General features: G+C 35.9%; 4 protein-coding genes across 5 annotated transcripts; 3 read left to right on the plus strand and 1 right to left on the minus strand.

The window, feature by feature from the left end:
* The first annotated feature begins 13 nt into the window (after positions 1–13).
* On the plus strand, positions 14–4,255 carry znf668 (zinc finger protein 668). The gene is made up of 2 exons (XM_079851107.1): positions 14–149; positions 1,052–4,255. Exon 2 carries the CDS (start codon positions 1,062–1,064, stop codon positions 3,006–3,008), a length of 1,947 nt encoding a protein of 648 aa, XP_079707233.1. The 5' UTR covers positions 14–149; positions 1,052–1,061; the 3' UTR covers positions 3,009–4,255.
* Positions 4,241–6,578, plus strand: gjz1 (gap junction protein zeta 1). Of its 2 annotated transcripts, none has more exons than XM_079851108.1 (2): positions 4,241–4,276; positions 4,406–6,578. In XM_079851108.1, the coding sequence occupies exon 2, from the start codon at positions 4,452–4,454 to the stop codon at positions 5,154–5,156; it is 705 nt and encodes a 234-aa protein (XP_079707234.1). In that variant the 5' UTR covers positions 4,241–4,276; positions 4,406–4,451; the 3' UTR covers positions 5,157–6,578. The 2 variants fall into 2 exon arrangements, with proteins under 2 accessions (XP_079707234.1, XP_079707235.1); XM_079851109.1 differs by having other exon boundaries at positions 4,241–4,272.
* A 2,114-nt stretch (positions 6,579–8,692) lies between these two features.
* cd37 (CD37 molecule) lies at positions 8,693–14,897 on the minus strand. The gene is made up of 9 exons (XM_079852227.1): positions 14,815–14,897; positions 14,032–14,099; positions 13,789–13,852; positions 13,558–13,688; positions 13,242–13,316; positions 12,931–13,038; positions 11,124–11,294; positions 10,952–11,035; positions 8,693–9,413 (listed from the first exon to the last, which is right to left on the minus strand). The coding sequence occupies exons 2-9, from the start codon at positions 14,095–14,097 to the stop codon at positions 9,345–9,347; spliced, it is 768 nt and encodes a 255-aa protein (XP_079708353.1). The 5' UTR covers positions 14,098–14,099; positions 14,815–14,897; the 3' UTR covers positions 8,693–9,344.
* Positions 14,898–16,178: 1,281 nt separating this feature from the next.
* Positions 16,179–17,236, plus strand: gall (galanin-like). Its single transcript, XM_079852228.1, is given in 6 exon segments — positions 16,179–16,306; positions 16,413–16,467; positions 16,567–16,660; positions 16,847–16,855; positions 16,857–16,894; positions 16,991–17,236. Coding segments are annotated over 6 exon segments (372 nt in total). The 5' UTR covers positions 16,179–16,189; the 3' UTR covers positions 17,050–17,236.
* Positions 17,237–20,579: the final 3,343 nt, after the last annotated feature.

Genomic DNA, 20,579 nt, shown 5'->3' on the forward strand with positions numbered 1-20,579 from the left:
GTGGAGAGTGAGGAAGTCAATGAATGCTAACATCTACGCGTTCGCAGGATAATTTCGTCGTGGTCCTAAAGCCGCCGACCTTCTCCTGAGATTAAACGATTTGCAATTCATTGTCAAAAATACACCCGTCTCTCCTGGTAGCACAAAAGGTACGTAACGTAAGCCATTTTTTTTTTTTTAGAAATACTGACGATATAAACGGACACGTATTGTTAAAAATGCAGCGATTATGATGAAGTGACAGAAGCATCCGACTGCGAATTGCTTCGCATCTTCAGCGGTCCTAAAGCCAGCCATTTTGTGTTATAGTGCATGCTGAAATAGTAGTTGTATACGTTAAATGCATGGTTATAAGCTCTTTGAATTGCATTTGCATTGCTTCAATTTGGTCATGGTTGTTATGTTTAATTTTGGTTTACATCGAAATGTAATTCAGTTTTGATCATTAGCAGTCCAGATGGCAACTTCCTTTGAGAACGAGCGTCTTTCCTATTTGTCCCTGAGGTCCTAATGCCGGCCATTTTGTGCTGCCTTCCCCATCCCCATCGTTTATAAAATAATTACCGTGGTAATAGTTTCTGCCAAAAGGCTATATACTAGTTTTACAATAAATATGTTAACTTGTCATTCGCCACCATTGTCATAAAACATTAAAGAAAAATCACAGGGGATAATGTATTTTTAAAACAAAATTAGCAGTATGTGTAGTGACCATGGAATTTGGAAAGAATTGATTACCATGGTAAAATTATATAATAGATTACTTACCTGCAACTACAAATCAATTTTTTTCGGTCAATTGTCAAGTGCAGTTGTCAAGTTTAAGAGTAAAAAGAGTAGAACATTATTGTTTTTTTGCAAATTCTTTGTTATTGTTTATAGAAGTATTGTTCATTAAAAGAAAATAATTAAAGAGATGGAAAAAAATTAACGACAAAGAATATAAGTTGCAATAAATAAAATCATCTGTCAAATGCAAATTTGAACTCTAAACTCTAAATTAAAATATAAATCCAAGGCACTCATTTGTGTATTTTGTTGTTCTCCCCAGCATTGTCAGGATGGCTTCACCGCAACCAGGTAGCCCACCAACTGCAGAGCAGTATACACCACCTCCTTCTGAGACCGAGCCCAACAAAGAACAAGACAACATATCCGAACAGCCTACAAGAAGAAGAGGCAAAGGGAGACTGCCAAAAACTCTGCACACTTTTAAATGCTCGACATGTCAGGAGGTCTTTGACAGCCCTTCAGCTCTACAGAGCCACAAGCTGTCAGTACATGGTAAAGACAAACAGCAGCAGTACACCTGTGGTAAGTGCACTAAGACGTTCTCCAGCCGAGCACAGCTTTCCAAGCATCAGCGCTCCCACTCTGTTCAGCGTCCGTTCCAGTGCCCACAGTGCCATAAGGCGTATAAGACTCACTCAGAGTTGCGCAACCACAGCCGTTCACACACAGGGGAGAAACCATTTGTTTGTTTTGACTGTGGCAAGGCATTTATGCAGGCCATTTGCCTGCGTATCCACATGACGCAACACAGTGGCGAGAGGCCCCACTCCTGCCCTCATTGCTCTAAGAGTTATCCCACATTATCGAAACTCAAAGTGCATCAACGATCACACACCGGGGAGAAGCCTTACTTTTGTTCCGAGTGTGGGAAGAGTTTTGCCGACCCTTCAGTGTACCGCAAGCATCGGCGTAATCACCAAGGCCACCGGCCGTATATTTGCGGCGAGTGTGGTAAATCGTACACCGAGCTAAAGGACTTGAAGAACCATCAGCGCTCGCACACGGGCGAGAAGCCTTACCTGTGCTCTGACTGCGGCAAAGCCTTCTCCCGGTCGTCCTCTTTGGCGTGCCACTTGCGAATCCACTCCAAGAGCAAGCCATACCAGTGTGAGCAGTGCGGCAAAGGTTTTACTCAGCTGTCTTCGTACCAGTCCCACCTTCGTACCCACTCTGGCGAAAAACCCTTCTTGTGTCCACAGTGCGGCAAGATGTTCTCAGATCCCTCTAGTTTCCGCCGACACCAACGAGCGCATCAAGGATTCAAGCCGTACCCTTGTGATAAGTGCACTAAGAAGTTTCGTCAGCCGGCGGACCTTGCTGTGCATCAGCGTGTGCACTCCGGTCAGCGGCCCTACAAATGCCAACGTTGCGATAAAGCTTTCGTCGCTTCTTGGGACCTGCGGCGTCACATGCTAGTGCACTCCGGGCTGCGGCCTTTCTCTTGCACTGAGTGTGGCAAGTCGTTTACGGAGCGCTCCAGTCTGAACAAACACAGAAGGGTGCATTCAGGGGAGCGTCCTTACAAATGCCAGCTGTGCTTCAAGTCATTTGTTGTGTCATCAAGTTTGCGCAAGCATGAGAGGACACACTTATCCGAGAGGCCGTTACAGGTCCAGGCCACTCCTGAATCAGCTCAAATGTTTCCCACCACCCTTCCTCAGTTCTCCTGCTCTCAGTGCGATATGATATTCGGGACGTGGGAGGAAGTACAGGCCCATACCAGCCTTCACACTATCTCTCCACCGTCTGATTCTACAGTTTCGGCTTTACCTAACGGCCCTTACGTTTGTGTGACCTGCCAGGCAGAGTTTGCTCAGGTGGCTGATTTGCAGGCACATGAGAAATTGCACCCCAAGCCACGACCCCACGTTTGTGACCAGTGCGGTAAGGGTTTTCTGAACAAAGCCGGGCTTCGCAAACACCAGCGCATCCACTCAACCAGTCGGCCACATTGTTGCGCTGTTTGCGGAAAGGCTTTTCTTTTTGCCGCCTACCTACGCAAACACTTTCGTACCCACCGTGACACAGACTCGTCATCTTCCCTGGCTCAGACAGACATAGCGCCCAGCCAACCCCTGCCATCCCCACCAAGTGCTGCGTCACCGTCGGAATCAGAGCCCACCGCTATTTCCCTGACTGTTCCAGTGACTGTGCCGGTGTCTGCATTTCAGACAATGCCAGACCATGTATATATGGACAAGGAAGAGGGGCTCTAAACTTATTGCTGACTGTGTCGGCTGCTTTGAACACCTGGTACTGCTGTTCTATAATAACACAAAAGAGAATCTTGCAAAAAGCCTAAACACCAATACAATTTCATTTTTAAATAGGATTAAATGCATCAGTGCATTAATAGTTGAAAAAAAGATGCCTTTAATTTGCCTTGATATTGTAGGAAAATGTATTTATCTTTAGATTTGTGCCAAGATTGCTGAGAGGATTTATTTTTTATTTTTAAGGTATGTTTAAGGTATGAACTGAATCAAAGTGTCAGTTCATGTTGCTCTTCAGTATCATAATCACAGATTTAATCTGATGTCATGTTTATACACTTGAAATCAGTGTAATATTTGAATGCTGATTTTAATCACAAGACCAATGACTTTAAATAAATAAATTTTTCTCCATAAACTGACCATTAATGTTTATATATTATTTTATTTTTCTTAAACAGTTTGAACAGCTTGTATTGTTTGAATTTTTTTTTTTTTTTTTTTTTTTTTAAAGCAATAAGCCAGTGAATGTGGTGGTAAATATGACAGTGATTCTTCTTGGATATGCTATAATGCTCTTATGGTATACAGTAAAACAACAATATCGCCTCTTGTTCTTCTTTATCTGTAACCCAATGTCCTTATAAGCTAAATTATAGGCTACTTCTTGGATTTTTGGCAGTTTGGTGTATTTTGATATTTATGATAGGCCTATTTAAAAATGCTTTCATTTACAATACCCAGTCACAAGTTTGGACACACTTGACTAAAGTTTTGATTCCTATTATTTTAAAAGTGTTTAATCTAGTTTTGTTGACAAATATAAGTAGGCTAGTACCTAGATATGCTTTCTACACAAAATTACTTAAATGGATGAGTAGGCACGGACAATGAAAGAAAGCAGCCAACAAATTCCATATTTTAAATGACTTTTATTGTACTGTTTATATAAATTGTGGGGAAAAAAGTAATTAAATTAGTATTATAAACAAAATAGTATGCGTGTCAAAAAATGTAACCAGTGGTGAAAGCCCTTGTATTCAAAATCGAACATTTAAAGTGTGTTAAAATTATAGTTCTAGACAAAAACTTGCATTTCAGATCTTAGGCCCTAACCCTAAGTGAAGAAAAAAGTTAACTGTGGATAAATGTGTGAGAAACTGTTTTTGATGACGCATACAGTTTAGAAGGCTATATATTCAGCGAAGCTCAAAATGACAGCAACTTCAGCATTGGACAAACTCTACATTCCCTCTAAAAAAAAAAGGTATGTTTGGTTTATGTTCTTTAAAAAAATTCCACACTGCTGTTTTGAAATCATGTTAATGTTGTATCACACAATGTACCAAATAGAGTATTTGTAATATGACTAACTGAAAGTTTTCCTATTTTGTGTGCAGATACATTCTTATTTGCATTAAGAAGAATCATCCACCCTAGAGAGCAATGGCAGCGATAGTTACCGGGCTCATCCCAATCCTCCGCACTGCAGTGGATTCCACCACCACCTATAAAGGTCGGACTATGTGGTTCGGCTTGCTCTGCATCCGTCTGGTTACCGTCTTTCTGGCTCAGTTACCATGGAGAAGCCTAAATGAGGATTTCCAATGTAACAGCACCTTTGCGTTCTGCAATAAAGCTTGCTTTAATAAACATTTTGACAGTTCTATAGTGATGGCATGGCATTTCCTCTTCGTCCTTCTTGTGCTCTCAGTCCTTCTCATGGAGCTTTTTTCTTCCCATCTTCGATATTCATTCCAGAAGAAGAAAGAGAGAGAAATGGCACCTCAAAGTGAGCAGGGAGGTGTCGAAGGTGATCCCACCATGACTGTTGGTGGTAGGATGGTGATAGACCTCCACAAGAGCAAAAGCAGTGTGGTGGTGTACCTGTTGACCGTGATGGTGCGGATTGCAGTGGAGGTTTTCTTCGTATATGTCTTACTCTTCTGGGTTCTGCCTAAATTGAATAAGCAGTCATATGATTGTGATGCAAAAGATTTTCATGGATGTTCAGTACTGCAGTGTGTGGTCCGAGGAGCAGCAGAAAAGAAAATGTCTGTCCATGGACTGCTGTTTATATCTGTCCTGGTTATTATTACAAGCAGTGTGTTTTGTCTCTACTCAATAGGCCACTATCTCTGTAATGGTTAAAAAAAAAGGTTCTTGGTGAACACAAGCATATTTAGTAGCATTAATGCAACCGTTTATATATTATGCCCTTCTCATTTTTTTCTGAAATGCTTTATTATGGCTTACTGTGTCCGATACTGTAATTAATATGATTGTATTTTTAGTCCCACTTTATATTAGGCGTATTTAGCTACTATGTACTAACATTTAAATTAATAATTTGATACAATGCACTTATTGTGTACATACATGATTTTACATTGTACATATTTTTAAAATACCTGCATGTAATTACAGCTGTAATTACACTGTTGACACTTCTCTTCGCCCTTAACCCACCCTTAAACCACCTAACCTGTCCCTAACCTTACCCGTATCCCACCTCAATAGCAGCGCAATACAATATGAACAGAGTAAATTGCACTTATTTTTTTTAATGTAACTTTATGCGTATTTGAAGAAATAAGCAAGAATTGTTCACATAACTTAATTTTTTCATTTACGCATGAAGTTTACTACGTAATAATTTTAAGGCAATGGTTTTTCTCACTTTTTTAAGTTAAGGCAACTGATCACTCTAATATAAGTGTGACCGTATTTTTATTTAATGTGATTGAATTTGTAATTTTGCAATAACTTTGGAATAAACCACATACATTAAAAAAAAAAAAGTTGAGTTGTTAGTACAGATATCTAAACATTCTTAAATCAAGATTGCATTTGGAGAAGCAAAATGAAAATGAGATGCAAAATGACAAATGTGCTTCACATCTTGGGAAAATAACGTTTTACTTATTTTTATTATTAAGCCTATATTATGCTAACTTATAGAGTAATGGTATAATGTGTAAGAAAATACAAAAATAAGATTAATACTGTCAATATTTGTACAAGAAATATATTGTATTTGAAATAAATAAAATGTTATATTTATGAGAAGTGTTGGTGTCGTTCTGAAGAAAGCCAATGGGAAAACAAACGTGATGAAGAAGGTCGTGAAAGTATTGCTTTCTGAAAAAATGATCAAAATTATGAGTTTTTACTTCAAAAAAACTAAAATATTTCCCAGTGGGGTCAGACAATAATTTTGTTTTCCCTTTGAATTCATTTTATTTTTCTGACCCCACTGACTGATAATTGTTCTTGTTTTAACTTGTTTTAAGGACTTTATAGTCATTTTGCTGAAGTAAAAGCATCTTGATTTAAGAATGTTTAGATATTTCACTGAAAAACTAAAACTGAGTAAGAAAAATATTTTTTGCAGTGCTAAGACAAAAAAATGTGTTAAGAAATTGCTTTTTGGTTTTGCATGCGTTTCTGTGTCTGCAGTTTTGTGTTGTTTGGGCTGAGAAGTCATTTTTTATGCATCATGTGTGAATGCTGAATGAGCTGTTCTGTTAAACTTGTTCTCTTCAAATCTCTGACAATACACAAGATTAAATGTTTCATAAAACACAAAGAGTCATCTTTTTTTTCGCTGGTCAGAATTTATTTCTTTATAATATATCTAATGACACATATATATATACTATATATTATATTAAAGACCATTAATATCTATGCTAGCTGTATGTTTTGAGCATTTTAAGTAGCATAAGATAATCACAGACCAAATTCTAAAATATATATATGCTGATAGAGCAGATCAGTTGCAGAGGTCTGTTGAGCAGCAGCTTATCTCCACCTGAGGAGGCACATCTGCTACACACTCCTTAGCTTTGGCACATCTGCGCACCTCACCGTCTACAAAAAGAAATACACACAATAGCTTTCACAAAAGGCTTGGGTTGAAAATAATACTGTCAGTAGGCTTCATCAGTTTATCATTAAGAGCCCCCTGTATCTCAGGTTTAAACATGAACTGTAATCTGCAGTACTCAAGTATGGCACTATCCTATGTTTAGCAGCTGAGAAAATGAATATGGTCAACTCACAGGCTGGAGCGTGCATTTTGATCTTAATGCAGGAATCGAGACCACTGCTGCATTCTCTCTCCTCTATCTTATCACAGTCGGGATTCGTTTGGTCGATCTTGTTGCAGTAGTTGCACCTCAGTGCCTGTGCAACTAATAGGATCACAATTTTGAAATGTATCTTTGTTATCATTGTGATGGGAATAATGTTAAGAAAAGTTTCTGTTGTGTGCTGAATTCAGTGCAAAAAAACTTCTGGCAAAAAAAATAAATAAACAAAAACCAGCTGAGCCAAAAAATAGCTACATATTTAGTGACCTTTTAATGGTATTAACCATTTTAATCACAAATCACTGGTCAGGAAATGAGCAAGAATTGTACAAATACTGTAGATAAAGTAACTTCGAATAGCCTTCCCTAACTTGCAGACTACTGGAAGAATAGTCAGTGTTGTTCCACTCATTGTTAATGGCTTCAAACAGTTCAGTTGTTGAAAAATGTCTCCCAGTTCCAAATCTGGACTCTGAACAGGACAAAAAATGAGCCTGATGGACTTGTTCTAAAGCTCCCGGTTGTCTTTGCAGTGTGGACAGGAGCATTGTCTCAAAATAACATCTGATCCTCATTCCTCTTTATGAAACAACTTTTTTATTTATAGGAACCAAGCCATCATGCAATATTCTCATGAACTCCAAAGCATTAAATGCCTTTTCACAGTTAAGTAGCTCACCAATACCAGCAGCTTAAAAGGCTCCCCACACAATAACACCTCTCCCTCCATGCTTCACTTGGGTAGAGATGCATTTATTATTATACTTCTCACCAGATTTTCAAAGATTCTGTTCTGGAGCATCACCATGCAACTTGTGTTTCATTGTGATTTATCACTCCACATTCACACATTCTGCTAAAAACATTTTGTCTTTGATGTTATGAGACCGCAATGGCTTTTTAAGTAATGCATTTGCTTAAATTTAGCTTATTTCCCGACCAATAATTTTTGATTAAGAAGATTAAGAGCTTAGTGTTTAGCCACTTTATGGAAATCATATAAATATACGTACGTGTGTGTGTGTGTGTGTCTATATGTAAATGATGTACATGTATGATCTAAATTACATACATTTAAAATATGTACATGTATTTTAACATATTTTAATATTACCTATTACCTAATATTATAAAAAGCACAACCTGTTTACTGTAATTGAGAATGATCTGAAAACAGTCAAAATGCACTCACCACAGAGGGCACCTAAAATCATGATCAGAACCAATGTGTGGGATCCCATCTTTCTTTCTTTATTAAACTGGCATAAATGAATGATAATGAGTTATTAAATACGAAAACATAAATAAATGTAAAATCAATGTATTTATTTATGCATTAAGACTGAAATTACTGTAATATCTGATAAAATATCTTTCTTACCTTCTTAGTCTGTATAGTGTTGCTCAAGAATTAATCAAGGAGATGAATACAGCATGTATATATATATGTGACACCTGATAACAAGTGTCCTCCTCCCTGCCCTAACAATAACTTGCTATGGGGTATAACATGTCCTATGTACCATTTAGATCCTCAGTTTAAATAAACACATAAATGCAGTCGTTATGACAATAAATGAAAATCAACTGTATAAAATAATATAATGTTTTATTTCTTTTAGCAACAGCAGTTTTATTACAATATTTAATTTACTTACATTTAAATACAGGCTTTTTAAAATATAGATTTTTTAAAATGGATTATTATGTAATACTGGTTGTCATCTTACATAAAAAAACAGCATATAATTAAGAACGATTTGAGTTTTAATATTTTAGATATGAAAGACATGAATTATGAGAACAGTATCTCACACATTGCCTCAGTATTGAGGTCATTTGCTTTGTGTGCACAACAATAGTGAAATATAACACTGTCACACCCTAATGTTCCATGTCCTTTCTTACCCAATGGCTAAACTGAACAAATGAGAAAATTCAAAGTCACATGCACAAACTCTAAGAATCAAATGAAAGTTTATATTATTTAAAAATTATAAGAACAGGTTCAAATTAATTTGACTTTTCATAAACAATAATAAAAAAAATTATAACACATCTGAATAACAAGGAAAATAAACAATTGACTGTCTTACAGGATTAAAAAAAAAAAATCTGTATAAAACAATCAAATACCGTACAGAAAAATAATAATCTCATTTAAAAAGACATCAACAAAACATCAAATTTATGAATGAGAGAAAATGAACTCTTGACGTTTTCCCCCTCACTGATCCTGGTCATCTTAGAAAACTTTGTTGTAATCCACAGAACCCTGTTTATACAGATACATCGAAAGGATCATACCACATATCTGCAAAAAAGAAAGAAAGATATTTTTCATAAATGAACCATCCATGGTTCAACCATTCAGTTAATAGGCCCGATATCTAACTATAGCAATGCCCTCAATTAACGATTTCGGTCAAACATTGCAGATTCAAATGCTCGGAGTCTGGGATCAAGGATGCAAGAATCTTAAAACCATACACTAGGCTACTATTATAACAACAACACAAACAACATATACCTTGCCAGTATTCCACAGTGAAATCTCTGTGAGGGAAGATACAATTAAAAGTGACCACTGAGACCTTTGTACAATCATATTCTGTTACTCTGAGCTCTCAAAACAAAGTCACAAAGTCACACAAAACAAAGTCACTGAGCTCGCATAAACAAAGTCAATCCTGTTAATTAGTTGCATGTCATTTCCACACCAAGTAGTATCATGCATTAAAACCTATTACACAGCACTCTAGAATGCTCGATTCTGATCAATCGCAGAATTCAGTGGCAAGAAATTTCTTAATATACACCATCGTCCATAGCAGCTCAGCAGTAACTCATATTAAGGTGCGATCACAGTCATGTCAACAGGAATCCATTTTCATGTTTTCAGAAGTTTTCCTGAGAAGTTCTGTTGTTCATATGAATGCGCCGCATTGAATGCAATTCGGTGTGAGCTGTGCTTCATACACTGAGAATACACAATGGATCTTTTTTACCCATGAAATTCCACTAATTTGATCACTCTCTCTGTTTATTTCAAACAAATGCAACTAACGCAATCTTGAGACGTAACAGTTAGGAACTTCATTTTAAAATAACTGTATAATTCATTGCAGTGTTCGTCTTACTGCTAGGCCAACTGAGGTCCATATTGTAGTGTACTTTTTTCCCTTAATGAAAGATTTAAGATAATATACAGGTATAAAATAATTTTTAATCAGTATTTCATGTCCATGCATTTTATATTTGTGAGGAGCTGTGTAATAAGTGTTATGTTTACTCAGTATTTCGTTATTGCAAAATAAACCCATTGAGGCTGGAATACACTGTTGTATTCAGAACGACTTGAAAGTTTGGTAATCTGGTTTCATATGATGCTCGTCGTTTAGTGTATGAAGTCCAGTTTTTCTCTGTAACCATTTACAAAGTTGGCATGTGTATGATGCCTATTGTTTTAAAATTGGTGTAGTGTATTCCAGCCTTTTTGGGTGATACAAGTGCCGACTGTACATTATTCCTCCATGCAAAAATGAAGCACTCAACCACACCACACTAGTCACAAACAGAGACCTGGACAGCTGAACATGGCTGCCATGTGACTTTCTAGGGCAGCAACGGTGTGTGCGATTAAGACAACAGTAAGATACGAGGCAAATCCACTGTAGACACTATGAGACAAATGGCCAGAGGTGGTAATTAAAACATTCAGCAATTACACCATCAATTCCTCCCATTATACACTTCATTTATTCTCTTTAGCACTAAGTTTGGACAGTGAAAGCTTGTACTTATTTGCATTATCTGAATTGGGTTTAATGTGTTTTGTGACAGCTTGTTTACCTCCACCAGAGAAATGGCCAAAATAACCACCGAAATTAAGAGAAGATTTTCTTTCAGCCAGTTTGTAATATGGCCACTGCAACCCTTTGAGAGAGAGAAAAGAGGTACAACTCAATTCATTTTGTTGGAACACAATTTATAAAATGATTACAGGGCAGAACTGAAACCGTACCTGCTCATAAATCCCGCATGATGTGTGATTTGAAATGGAAATATCTGAGAGACATGTCTGACATGATTTTGAAGCTTGGGTTTCATTGACAGTGGCATTGCCTGCGTAGAAGCAGGAGCAAGGTATAGAATCCCCCCAGTCTGTTTTCCCATTCCAACCACAGCATTCTTTCTGCAGAGATAATAATGGAGGTGATATTTTGTTTCAAACTTCCCAATGTAATTGTCAAAGTTTGCTTTCAAGTTCTACTGATATCATGGCATATACCAGGCATGTAGCATGCTTTATGCATTATGTACACGTGGCATGTATTATGTTGATAATTGTATCTAGAGCTTTACTTTAGAAGTATTGCATCTTCATGAAAGCTACTTTTGTAGTCAAACACCTTCTCTTAAAATGTTTTAAGCTGAATGGAATGTCCTATTATCCAAAACTGGGCCGAAACTGTCCGGATCCCTGTATATACACTGGGACAATTTTTTTTTGCTGCTTGTTCAGTTAATTAAAATGAGCTAAAGCAAAACAATTGCTTGATTTCATTCTGTTTAGCCCACTTACATATGTAAGATCAATTTGTGTAAAATCAATGCATAATCTTTGTCGCATTAAAGGGTTAGTTTACCCAAAAATGAAAACATTGTCATTAATTACTCACCCTCATGACGTTCCAAACCCGTAAGACATTCGTTCATATTTGGAACACAAATGAAGATCTCTTTAATGAAATATGAAAGCTTTCTGTTCCTCCGCTACAGTAGGCTACTACCATTTTCAAGCCCCATAAATGTAAAGTAAGTCATGATTCCAGTCATTTAACCTCAATTTTATGAAGGTACGCGAGTGCTTTATTTGTGAAAAAAAAACATAATTTAACACTTTATTTACAAAATATCTCAAACGCGTGTTAAACACGCGTCAACACAACAGGCGTGCACGTTCACGAGAGCACCACGACGCATGCGTATCGCGTTGACGCGTTATGTTTTTTTGCGCAAACAAAGCACTGACATGGCTTCATAAAATTTAAGTTAAACCATAGACTGTAAAAAAAAATGGATTCATGGAAAAATGGAAAAGTCACATGGATTACTTGAATGATGTATTTACTACCTTTGTGAGGCTTAAAATTGGTAGTTTACTTTGATAATACTTTACTACATTTCTGGGCCTTGAGAGAGGTAGGCTAGTTGCGGGCTGTCAATGGAGGGACAGAAATCTCTTAGATTTCATTAAAATTATCTTTATTTGTGTTCCGAAGTTGAACAAAAGTCTTACGGGTTTGGAACGACATGAGAGTGAGTAATTAATGACAGAATTACAATTTTTGGGTGAACTAACCCTTTAACTGAAACTGCATGGGTTGATCTTTAGTTCCCAGCATGCTTTGCATAGGACTGGATTGGGAGAGTGTTGAAATTAAGTGTTATTTTATGCAGTTTTGAGTAAAGGCAAAGATTTTTTAATGTTCCTGTTATGTTGGACATTTAAAAGAGTTTCTGAAGTTGGAAGGTTTTGGTTACCATTGTGCTGAAAGCTTGTGAATAGGTCTAAAATGTCTGGTGTTTGTTGCTACATTTAGTGCACACAGTTGTGATAATGTCAGTTAAGTGACAAACTATAACTGACTAAAATTAAGATAAAATTAGAAAAAAAAGTACTCAGTTTGTTACTTGTATATTACTTAAATCCATGTGTGAAATATACTTGAGAAATCTGATTGCAAAAACTAAATTTGGGTCAATTTTACATCTTGTTTTCTCATATATAGTTTTCTTTTTGTTGTGTACTGTACTGTTTCTCTCACCTCCTTCTGAATGTACTGTAGAGTCTCCTTAAAATCCTGGAGACTGGACTCATTCCTTCCAATTGACTCTATTAGTTTAACAATATGCTCCTCTAGTGAATCGACCAACTGATTAAGGGGGACAAGTTAAAGATGTTTTGGTCATGATTTTATCTTAAGTATTAGCTTCAGACATATAACATTTCAAAAACAGAAATCAATCAAACTGATTAAAAACTTGACACCAAAGAGGATTATTTATATGTGCTAGATCTGTATGAAAAGCCCAATGCCAAACTGGGTGGGACTGCAGATCTGCATGCTTGAGTTACCTCAGTCTTCTGGGTGTAGAGAAAAACCCCACCCACTATCTGAGCCGCAAGAAGAACTGTGAGCAGGATGAAATACTGTAGATAAATAAAGGTTATTTTAATACTGTTACAGCTCAGTGGAGCAGATCAACTTACTGCTGCATTACAAACACCAGTACCAGGAACATGCACAATTCTCAAGAGGTTGGTGACTAGTACTAGACTCTTAACATTTTAGGAGTTGTCCTAACAAGTGTATGCTAAATGGCGCAAATCTCAAATCAGTCACATCAATGGCATTTGAATCCCATCAAGTTTTGTTTTTCTGAAAACTCACAATTGCCAGCAGGCATTTGACAGTCTTCAGAGAACCCAGACATCCTATGAAGCCTAGTACCATGGTCACAGAGCCACTGATGATCAGCAAGTAGGAGAAGTGAGAGATGGAAATGTAGGAAGGAGGGGGAACTGTAGAAAAACATTGAAACAAATGCTTTAGTTTGCAATAGACGAAGAATCCAAATAGCACTGTCTGTGATTTCCATACACAAATACATATAAAACTTACTGAAATGGCTGGTCTCTGAAAATTGTACCCATAGTCCCAAAGATAAGAGGAGGGATCCTAAGAGCTAAATGAGAAAACCACAGTCCAACAGCAATCTGACATGTACATTGTATAATGTAAAAGTTTTGCCTTGTTAATCCAAAAAGGGAACATATATTATACAGTAGGCTATATGACTGCAAGGAAAGTGCTGTTATATTTTTACATTCATTTCATTTTGGGTCTTAGGACTATGCAACTTACAAAGAATATCAAGTTGAAGAGAAAGAGGAAGTATTTGGTGAGACTGAGACAGAACTCAGATGCCATATCTGTAAGCACAAAATCAAAAATAAATGAATATTGAAATCATCTACTGAGAACCATTGAAAACAATATATAGAGACAGGATGAGATGCAGAACATATGCACTATGTTCCACTTTTATTGTTCACAGAACTAAGAATCAAGTTGGTTTCACACAGTTCAGTACTTTTTTCTTTAAGAACATGTGTGTTCTATTTGTTTTCGTATTTGTTTATATGGATTTGCTGCTCAAAAAAAAAAAAAAAAAAAAAAAAAAACCCACAAAAAAAGAACAGGGTACAGGAAGTGTCTTGTACTCTCGTATTTCCTTGCCTTTGGTAACGAAACCAAAGATATCGTTTTACACAGGCATGCATTAACTATTCAAGCACTAGCTAACACATGGGACAAAAGTGCTTTGTTTGCTGTTATGAACATTTGAGAATATATCCTTCGGGGGTTAGGTAAATTCAGGTTTTTTAGGACTACATCATGTTAGACGGTTCAAACAGCCAGTGATATATTTGTATTTATAATGTTTAAACAACAGAAACAATTATTGTTAACATTTATGCAATAAAATCTCGCTTTTTTTTTTAAGAAAATTGTATCTCAGATAAACAACGTTTACATAATCACCATCTAATTGGAATTTATCAAAACATTTTAATGATTTGACTGATGTCTTATAATGCTTTAGAATAAATGGTTTCACTAAAGAAATAAAGATGTAAAACTTACCTTAAACAAACTGGGCAACGTCAGTAAGATTACACGCTGGGAAAATAAAACGTGGCAACCTCACTCGAGATCATGTGAAAAATAAATTTTGCATATGTAAAAGGTTTAATTCTGATTGGCTGTATTGCTTGAGAGCTCATGCCTGTAAGCAAAGCATGACTGACTTCTTCAGTAGAAAGCAGGTGTATACAGAACACCCACCATAAATAAAATATCAGCCCTAGTCACAGACTCTTTTACATGCACTTACTTCTCTGAATTAGCAGCATTTTATTTAAAATATGTAAATTATTTGTCATGCTGTGACATTTTGTGATGTTTTCATGTTTTACAGTCTGCAATATTTAGAAAATATAATTGAGTTGACATTTAGAAAAAAGCAACACTAAATGAAGTTTCATTTGTTTTCATCTATAACACACATTGTGATTTCGAAATTTCGAAAGAAATGACCTCAGATACAAGAGCATACCTGCTCTTAACAGTAGACGAGTGCATGGAAATAAAACAGGGGCAGAGATCGAGGTTAATTCATCTGAGGTCACTGTAATGCCTCCCACAGGAGACTGAAATTTCAGCTCTCATTCCCTGTTTCAACAAGCTTCCTCGTCGGCCTGTTATCCCTCCCAAATACATGCTTTAGCACAATTAGTGGTAGATAATTAGGTGGAATGTTTTAGGGCTTCCCTGTTAATGGATAGAACGGGACAGAAGGTGCTGTAATTATATCGAGGGCAAAGTGCTGTTATTAAATGGAGGAAAGCATCATGGATTGAAATGGATTTCAATATGTGATCAGATACACAAGATAGATAGATAGGTTACACCATTCCTTCTCTCTCCCTCCTGTACTGTATAACCTTGCCAACAGTCTGATTAATTCTGTCTCATCATTCTCTGTCCTTCCTCCCTCTCCCGTCTCTGTAAACAGCACCAGTAATTATGAGAAATGAACAAATGAACATCGTACTAATAGAGTTTCATTATGTTAATATGCTGTATGCTGCTGGGTGTATAAAAGACAGACTGTCCCTCATTCAGACACACACCTGCAGCAACCCTGTTATTTGAAGGTTATACAGGCTCTGGAATTCTGTTTTTTATTTATTTATTAATATTAAACAGCAACTGTTCTCTTAGAAGGTAAGGATTATTTGTGTTGTGCGTGTTCGTGCTTTAACCACTGCACTGTTTTCAGGATTGTGTCTTAAATGTTCCTCATAGAATAAGGTAAATAAAATCTTTATTTTTATTTAAACATTTATAAAACATCACCTGGGTAAAAAGTCAGTCTTGCAAACAACTAACACTATGCATACAACAATAATTACTATATTTTTTCCAAATAACCTTGTTTTTGTTTTACAATGCTTGGATGTACATGTTACATGCACTGTTTTTTATACAGATGCAGACGAATTGTGCTCTACTCTGTATCTCACTCTGTGTATTTACTGCACATCTCTCAGGGATCCATGGCATGACCCTCACGGTATACATCTTCTATTACCTCTATTACCTCTTCTATTACCTCTTCTCTAGCAGAACTATGATTGTTTTTTCATCGTCTCTTTTACGGGTCTCTGTTAATCCCACAGAATCCAGAGAAAAAAGGCTGGACTCTACACAGTGCTGGCTACCTACTAGGACCTTGTAAGTGCATTGCATTCAAACAGTTTGACAGAGCTTTGTTCAAACGTGTATTTTAACTACATTTAATATTGCTATAATTTTGTGGTTCTCCTCTTGCAGATGCTCACAGAAGTCTTAATGTAAGACACAGAGCTATGGGCAAAAAAGACATGTGGAACGAGAGTTCAAGCGTGCCAACATCTTCATACAGTCAGTCCTTAAAGCATTTATTATTTGTATTATTAATAGACAACCTTAAAGTGACTAGTGATATTAAGGAATAATCTGAAATATTATTACATTCCTATTTATTTTCCATCCTGTCCCATTCTTAAATGTTATTCTTCTTTGTAAAATAATATTTTTTTCTAAAGTAGTCCAATTTTTTCCTATTCCATAGATCTTCACTCGTCACTGCTGGGTCATCTTGCATATCTGCGATTAAAAGGTGAATTACATAATAGTTTCATTGATTTGTTTCCTTTCAGTAGTAACTGAAAGAAATCTGATTCTAGGCAAGTAAAGTACTATTTTTCTCTTTCAGAAATGGGAATGACTGAAGATTTTAGTGGCTCTTTAATTAATGGCCATATGAAGCAATAACAGAAATATCCCTGTTTAACTGTTTTTCAACAGTTGCCCTCTAATAATATTTTGCGTTTCATCCTTTTTATTATTATTTATTATGTATTAACAACTAGTTATGATCCTATGCATATAATAGGCTAACCCATGAATCTGATTTGGCTCATCTCACCACTTTAAACAGAACCATTGTTGGTGCATAATTTCCTGCTTCAGAGTTCAAATAAAGCAATTCATGACAAATGTTTTAAAAAGCTCTTTATGTTTATTTCATATAAAAAGTAAATTGAGGTAGCTAATCTGGGAGCAGCAATTCACTGTAAAAAGAAAAAGAAAAAAAAGCTGCTGCCTTAAATTTTTAAGTACAAACACCTTGGATGTTTAAGTCATTTCAACTTAAATGGCATTAAACTGACTTAAAAATTAGTTGAATATTGAATAACTTATAAAAAAAAGTAGAAAATTGCTTAACCTTGTTACAGGTACCGGGCAGTCGTTGCGACTGTAAGCAGTTTAAAAAAACTTAACAGTAACGTTAAATGAGAGAGAGAGAGAGAGACTCTTTGTTGTCTTTTAATCAACATTGTACTTCAGAGTCATTAAGACACTTTGAATCACAGGATTCATAAATACGTTGAAATACATATAACATATAGATACTTAAATCAAATCAAAATAAATAAGTAAATAAATAAATCAAGATAGGAACCTTAACCATATGTACAGACATGCTCTAGCCTAATTCACACAACTGGCTGAACTCGTATAACATTATACATGAATGGACTTCTTTATGACAAAACATGCATGTATATGATATGTATATATATATATATATATATATATATATATATATATATATATATATATATATATATATATATATATATGACGTTAAAACATGTAAATAAACATTTGATATGAAAATGAATGAATTTAATAACTAACCTTAACAGTAAATGAGAGATGGAGAGAGACAATAGTTAGCCTAGTGATTGCTTAAAGGTCCTCTTTGTTGTCTGAGGATGCACCGCAATCGTCACGGCAACTCCACTCTCTCAACTGTCAACCGGAATTTGGAAAATGCTGAGCTGCCCAATGTAAACTCACTACAATAATAAAACTTATATATACAAGTAAACTGAAATAGTAATAAAAGAAAGAAAGAAAGAAGGTGTAAACTATAAGAGGTGAAAACTATAATGAAACCTGTTGATTTCACCATTGCCATTTACAAATACACACTTTTAAACAGCAAACTAGCTCGCTGATTCCAATAAGCATTTTATGACTTAACACAGAGAAAGAATAATAATAATAAAAAAATTGGTAACACTTTATTTTACGGTGTACTTGTTATATTATGTTACATGTACTTACCGTATAGTAATAACAGTAAATTATGCATAATTACATGCAACTAACCCTCAACCAAATCCTAATCCAACCCTATAGTAGGCTAAGTACATTTAGTTGCCTAATATTACAATACTTAAATATATAATTACACTGTAACTAGGACACCTTAAAATAAAGTGTAACCAAAAAATTAAACGTTCAAAGGCTAGTGGGAGTGTATATATTTCTATGAAGTGTAATAAAGTGACATTGGGTCAAGATTAATTTAAGACAAGACTTCTTGGATATGTGTCCAATGTGTTTTGAATGTCGTTCTCTTCAGTCGAAATGTAGCATAATGTAAGGTAGAATCAAAGATTTAACACTTGGCGCCATATTGTGGCAGAAAAAGGAAATTACATGGTTTAGAAACGATTTTCACTCAGTAATTGCTGGTAAATTTCACTGCGAGTAACCCATTGAAATTTTGAAGTGCATTTTGAAATAATTGCATCCATGCATCCATGTTTTTTTTTTTTTTTTTTTTTTTTAAGATACGTTTTAGGTTAAAATCTATGAATTTAACTAGTACACAATAGTGGTGTGGTGTAAATTACTTTTTCAAATGTAAACTTTCATATAATATGAGGTCATAAATCTCATGCTTAGTACTAAATAATAATAAATGCTAAAAATAGTTGTAGATGGAGTATAGCATGTCACAATGTGTGTATTTATCAGCTACTAAAGTGAAAAACAACACCTAAAATGTTTCACAGATTGCAATGTATATTATTAAGATTAAATCTATAAGCCATGTCTGAAGTTGTTGTAACAGAGAGACATCAGAAGAAAGCTGGAGGCTGAAAGAGGCAGATGGGAATGGGGTGATTTAGGGCTTGGGGGGGCAGATGGGGTCCATGGAAGGATGGCTGCCTACTTCCACATGGTGATTATAACAACATCTGAGCTTTTCCAGGAACTATTTTAAACATTATGCCTCTGCTAAATATGCTCTATCCATTCCCATCAATCCAATGCTAAGGCTTTTACCACTCATAATAAATGGAGTTTTATAAAATAGCGTATTACTCCATATTTTTGTGGTCAAAGAAATAATTGATTTGATGATTGGTGATTGAGACAACAGGAATTCACAAGATAATGAGATTTTGTGAGATTCAATCAGTTGTCTTCCTAAAATGAGCTGACATTTTTCATCTTTATGGTAGAAAGGCCAACCAACTGTGGATTGTACGTGTAATGGTTCTGTAATGGAAAAGGTTGCCTGACAATCACTGTGTTTACAGAAATTCTTGCACTCAGCTCACTCATAGCTCCAATATGAGCTCAATAATGCTCAATAAATGTCGCTTGGGTTTGTAAAGGTTATATTAGGTGTTTGCATTAAGCTGCAATTGTTTTGTTTATTTTTTGACAACTGCAAAGTTATAAAATTAGCAGACCACTTGTCATAAATGCCACAAATGGCAAAAAAACAAACAAGAAAAATGTAAGAACATGAAAGAAAATAAGTGAGTAGTAAACAACTCAGGTCAATTCCAGACATCACAATAATCCATTAACCAGAGGGTCACGGTAATGCCATGATTTAAAAGCGCAGGTAATAATTAGGCCATTCTAATATGACGGACAGCCTGTCATCTGCAGCGCTGAGCCAGAATACTGATAAGAAGGTCCAGGGTAAATGAAAATGTTCAACTGCTCAGCAGGACTAGGGTCATTTTAATGCCACTGCTACCAAGCATATGAAAGAGTCTGCAGCTGTGAAAAAAAAAATAAAAAATCAGACGGCTTTTTTTGACGTGTCCCATTATGCTGTGAAAGGTCGAGAGAGCCGTATGACTCAAATAGGAATGTCAACTAATCGACTAGGCACAAACCGAAATTAGTACCACTGGAAATCAAAAAAGTTGATGACTGTGGCAGACACACACACACACACACACACACACACACACACACACACACACACACACACACAATCTATCCTCAAAGAGAAGGATCCATACTCAAAGATTCCTTGCACTGGAACCTACTCAATTAAATTTGCTCAAGATCAATTGACCTTTCATTACAGAATAGGGTAACACTTTAGAATACTGTTCCTTCGTTAATGAATAACTACACAGGAACAAATGAGTAATGCATTAGTAACACTCTAGTAACTACTATTAACTAACAAGAAA

The sequence above is a fragment of the Squalius cephalus genome (assembly GCF_949319135.1).
Source record: "Squalius cephalus genome assembly, chromosome: 19".
Classification (NCBI taxonomy): domain Eukaryota; kingdom Metazoa; phylum Chordata; class Actinopteri; order Cypriniformes; family Leuciscidae; genus Squalius; species Squalius cephalus.